The sequence below is a fragment of the Muntiacus reevesi genome, unplaced genomic scaffold, assembly GCF_963930625.1.
Source record: "Muntiacus reevesi unplaced genomic scaffold, mMunRee1.1 SCAFFOLD_111, whole genome shotgun sequence".
In the NCBI taxonomy this organism is placed as follows: domain Eukaryota; kingdom Metazoa; phylum Chordata; class Mammalia; order Artiodactyla; family Cervidae; genus Muntiacus; species Muntiacus reevesi.
This window is the reverse complement of record NW_027077961.1, coordinates 187,816-193,115: the sequence shown is the minus strand read 5'-3', so window position 1 is coordinate 193,115 and position 5,300 is coordinate 187,816. Positions and strand designations below refer to the sequence as shown.

Here is a 5,300-nt window from a genome sequence, read left to right as displayed (position 1 = left end):
TACTCCCCCAAAGGGGACGATCCAGCCCATGCCCGGGGAAAGGTGAGAACTACAAGGGACCCACCACACAACTGGCTGTACTCCCAGTGTTCACCCCCTCCTACCAGCACAGAAGGCCCAGGGCTGTGGCACAGTACTACCCTTAGATGTCACTTCCATTTCTCTCACAGGAGCTCCAGGAACCAGGAAGCGAAGGCCGAGGTCTGAAGCCTGTGTCCTGAGTTCAGACAGCAGAGGAGGTCCAGGCAGTATCAGGAGTCAAGGTGAGAGGGTGACCTGAAGTGAACCAGAGGCTCCCTATCCCAGAACAGAGGGGGGGCCCCAGAAGACCCCAATTCCTTCCAATTTATTGGACCCAGAAATCTCGGTCTGTGTTGACCGCAGCCTGGGGAGCCACCTCCCTTCCTCCTTCGGGTAGCCAGGGGACTGGCCTCCCAGGAGGAGTGCTCCTGTGAGGACTGAGAGCACCCCTCAAGGGGAGAGCTGTAAGTGGCCTGTGTCGTCCAATCCAGGATGCGTTTCTTAGCCCAGGTTGCTCACAGCTCCTCTCTCCCCAAGGCCCTTGGTCCCCATCTGTACCTCTGCCTCACTTCCGTGTCTTGTTTGACCTCAGGCATTGTGCTCGTGGTTGAGATGAGTGAGCGCAGCAAACCCGAGGATGACCTTCAGGACGCAGGCGAGGCCCATGGCCCTGTCGAGGTGCCACTCTTGGAGGCGGAGGTGGGGGATTCTGCATTCCACTTAGCCACCTATGCCCTAGCATCGTCCTCAGCTAATGTGGAGGCCTTGCCCCAAGAAATTCTGGATAGGATGATGGCTAACCTGATGAAGTTCCTGCTCCTCAAGTATCGAGCCAAGGAGCTGACCTCCCAGGCGGAAATGCTGGATACAGTCCTCAGGGATAACCAGGAGCACTTCCCGGTGGTCTTCAGTGAAGTTTCAGAGTGCCTTCAGCTGGTCTTTGGCGTGGATGTGAAGGAGGTGGACCCAGCGGAGCACACCTACATCTTGGTCCCCACCCTGGGCCTCACCTGTGATGAGATGCTGAGCGATGGGGAGGGCCTGCCCAGGGCCGGCTTCTTGGTGCTGGTCCTCAGTGTGATCATGCGGTTTGGAGACCCGGCCCCTGAGGAGGCAGTCTGGGGAGCACTCAGCAGGATGGGGGTGTATGTTGGGAGGGAGCACTGTATCTTTGGGGAGCCCAGGGAGCTTCTGACCCAAGTATGGGTGCAGGAGGGATACTTGAGTTACCAGCAGGTGCCTGACAGCCACCCTGCTCGTTATGAGTTCCTGTGGGGTCCCCGGGCGTATGTGGAGACCAGCAAGTGGCACGTCATGTCATTTACGCTCAGGGTCATGGAAAGGGCTTTGGGGGCATTCCCATTCATGCCTGCAGAGGATTCGAGGGAGGAGGAATAGGGGGCCTGAGCCAGAGCAGCAGCCAGATTGATCCTTCCTTCTGTGATTGAAGAGGCCGTAGTCAGCCTTCTCAGAAGAGAGGGCCCGGGCCAGTTGGGGGAACTGGTGTGTAGCATCTTTTGGTTCCTGTTCTCTGTGATGACATGGGGATTCATCTCTTTTTTCTTGAGAAATTTTTCAAAGTTTGATTTCAGAGAAGGCTGAAGAAGCTTCATTGGCTTTGTGAATGATATTGTCCGAGTGTATTTGTGGTTACTCAGTTCAAAAACTTGAGTTTTGCTGTTTCGTAAAAGATTGGGAAGTTTTCCATTTTTTTTTTGTGGTCTTGAACAGAATACAATGGAATAGAATTTAGAACTGTTTTGAAAACATGAACTTTCGTAGCACTAGTATTGAATGGAAAAGAATTAGATAATAAAAGGAATCATAGTGAATTCATGCTTATGTCCTTCTTGTCTGTCATTCACAATAACTAAATGATCTCAGTTAATTGAATTTTCCTGGATTATTAAAAAAAGTAGCAGACTATCTGAGACCCCTGCTCACTGGCTCAGTTATTCCAAAGACATGTACAGATTCTCTGCTTCGTAAAAGGCCATGTTAGCAGTGGGGACACTAGGAGAAGCAGGACACCCCCACACTTACAGCAATGGCCCAGGAGCCGCAGTCACATGAGGTTTGTCTTGGGGGTGAGGGGAATCTCTGAAATGGATCATTGCTGTGAGGTGTCCTTTTGCTTTTTGGATAAACCCCAGAGAGATCTCTTTCTAGGGCAGGCAGGAAGGGGTCCTGGCTCTTTTCCCATAGCTGTTGTCCACAGGGATGAAATAGGTGTTTTCTATCCACCATCTGCTAGGAAACCTAGAGAAATGTGAATCTTGCTCTTTGGTATATGGCCAGTATTCCCTGTGCTAGCCCTCTTGTCTCTGCCTTGGGAAGCTGATTAACAAGTACATTGAAATAACAGATTCTTTGGTCATCTGGACTTTATGATTTTCACTTGTGAGCATGGTCTAGATTTCATTTGGATGAAATGAGTGAAGAGAAGCTGCAAAAGTGGACAGGACCTGCTGTGTGACAAGAATCCTTGGAATTTTGAGGGAGCTGTACCCAGCTGGAGACACTGCTCTTTACCCCGAAACACACACAAACACCGAAATTGATATACATTCTCTGAGAGGAAAACACAGAACAGCAATTCTGAGTGGTTTTCTATTCCATTTTTAATTAAGCTGCCAATTCTCTGAGGTGTCCTGAAATCAAAACAATTTCCACAGGGGAGAGGGAAAGTCTCTGAGATGCGAATAAACGAGAAATAATTAGTAGGCAGTAAAGATGCAACATCTGCCAGCATCCCTGGGTTCAGGCAGGTTCAGTAGTGTGGAGGTAGCAGAGACCCAAGTTAAGGCTGTGCCTTGCATGAAAAGGTAGGAGCAACTTCCGGGCCTAAGGAGATGGTGAGGTCACTGCAGTGGGGGTGTGGATGGGTGCAGGCGGCTGAACGGGCAGCTCTCCATGCTGAGTGCCAAACAACAAGGGGAACAGGTGATGTGATTCTGGTCACATATATGGCAGCTGCCAGATAGTCAGTGGATGCTTGAAAAAGATGGAGAATTTCAAGACCCATGTGAACTGCTCAGACTCTCCTCCCCCCAAATAAGGAGATATTTAACTGCTGCTCTTTGTGGAGCATCTGCTAGGCAGTGTGGAATTGGAGAGATGTCAGGTGTTCAGACACCTCTTGTCTTCCTCTCTCCCTGCACACATGGGGACACGACCCTGTCAAGGCCTCTTCATTTAGGAAGGGTCATATGGTGACCTGGGTCCAGTGAATTTTGAGCAGAAGCATTTTTGTCATTGACCATTTGTTCTGAAGGGGCACGGGCACCTGGGGGTTAATCCCCAAGTCAGGACAACACACAGACACAGACCACTCCGAGTGTGCTTCCTCTTCCAGAGACTAAAATCCCTCACCTCTGACCCTTGACAGGCTGCCCCACAGGGAATTGGCTGCAGGGATTCTACCCACCCGCACAAAAGACCCACAGCCTGCCCCTGCCCCCCACGAGCTTCTCTGTCAGAACCCTCTGGGCTGTGGTCAGTCTCCATCACGAGGGCAGCAGCCATTTGCCAAAGGCCCCTGTTGGGTTTGGGGGCTTCCTCCTCATGAGGCCCAGCCCCGATGCCCCCCACCCCTGCTGCCCACAGTGCCCCCTCTCCCCCGGAACCTGGCGTTGGATTTTTTCCTTCTCACCCCCCACCCCCCATGCCCCACTGAGAGTGGATTAGGGCCTGGTCCTGATGACCTCATGTGTGTAACTTTATTTGCAAATCCCATAGCAGCATCCCCTTCCACTGTGCTTTAGGTGGAACCAGCAGGTCTTGAAGCAGCCCCTGGGCAAGTCTTGTGAGAGGTCAGCAGTAGTCATTGCCATGGAAGTGTGGGGCACATCTCTCAGGTCCTGAGGTGTATCAGACCTTTCATTCCCTGTGGAATCCCTGCAGAGGGTGTTGGAGTAAGCTCGGGGTCTTGTGAATGTAACTGTGAGGTCCTGGCTTTTGAGCCTGAGTGTTAGAGGCAGAGGGGTGTCTGGTCAGCCACCCGCAGAGCCTGCTAGGACTTTGGTGACCCCAGTCAGGCTGTTTGAGCAGAGGTCAAGCTCTAGCGGTTGCCTGGGAGGACACTCACCCAAGCGCCCGAGGTCGCAGACTTCAGTGAGGATTCAGAAAGGAGCCAGGCAGGAGAGGAATCTGGGTCCCAAGGGTGCGGGCTGTAAAGATGGTCAACAGCCCTAGAGACATGGAAGCAGCAAGCCCCTGGAGATCCCATCAGACTTGCCCGGGGCTGGCCGGGAGACGTAGTGGGGAGCAGAGGTCACTGCAGGTGAACTGCCACCCCGGTCTCCATGAGGACATCTGTGCTCTGGCGCCAAGGCTGGGAACACAGCCCCAGGGGCACGCCAGGATGTATATGTGACAGTTCTCATGGCAGGTACTCCTCATGCGCCTTATGGGATATGAATGTTAAGTGTGGTTGGGTTCTTGCTCTGGGTACAGAAGAACCTCAGGCCTTTGATTGCAAGGAGGCCCAAACTGTCCCCCGCCCCCACCGACTTATCTGGAGGTCATTTCCAGGATCCAGCATCTTCTGCAGCAGCCTCTGTGTGGACACACACCACCCTGTTCCCAAGCTGATATTTCCTAGGGCATCACAGATTGGACAGGCACCACCCTTGGGTTAAGGATTCTCAGTGAGTGTTCTGCTCCTCTGAGAAGTCCCTGTGTTTCCTCATGGCTTCCCTGGAGGCTCAGTGTTAAAGAATCTGCCTGCAATGTGGGAGATGCAAGTTCAATGCCTGGGTGGGAAGGTACTCTAGAGGAGGAAAAGGCATCCCACTCCACTCTTCTTGCCTGGGAAATCCCATGGACAGAGGAGATGGGGTGGAGGGGTGTGTGCCACAGTCCATGGTGTCGCAAAGCGTGAGACATGACTGATCGACTGAGCACTCACATGTATGCACAACTAAAGGTTGCTCTGGACCCTTGTATCCCTGGCAAGACATTGACCCCTGCCTTGATCTTGACAGACTTCTGTGGCAAATAATATTGGCAGACGTCTTAAAATGGTTTTTGAGCAAGTATGGAGTTCCAGGTCGACCCCTGGCCTCGGTTGGTGGCTTTTGCCACATCCAGGCAAAACATCTATGAGGTTGGATTAGGGCAGTGTTTGTGGGACTTGAGAAAAATAGTGGATCCAGAGATGTTTCTGTGGTGGAAGTGGTCCGGTGAGTATATTATATGGGATTGATGTTAAGGGAGAGGAAAAGTTGAAGCTAATTTAGCAAGGGTTGTTTCACACTTACAGGTTCCGTGTGCTTGTG

General features: G+C 52.1%; 1 protein-coding gene across 1 annotated transcript; it reads left to right on the top strand.

The window, feature by feature from the left end:
* Positions 1-513: 513 nt before the first annotated feature.
* Positions 514-1,419, top strand: LOC136155279 (melanoma-associated antigen 10-like). The gene has a single exon (XM_065917106.1). The coding sequence runs from the start codon at positions 514-516 to the stop codon at positions 1,417-1,419; it is 906 nt and encodes a 301-aa protein (XP_065773178.1).
* Positions 1,420-5,300: the final 3,881 nt, after the last annotated feature.

Bases quoted from the DNA above. Each gene is read 5' to 3' on its own strand.
- LOC136155279 (XM_065917106.1), top strand. From the start codon at position 514: ATGCGTTTCTTAGCCCAGGTTGCTCACAGCTCCTCTCTCCCCAAGGCC.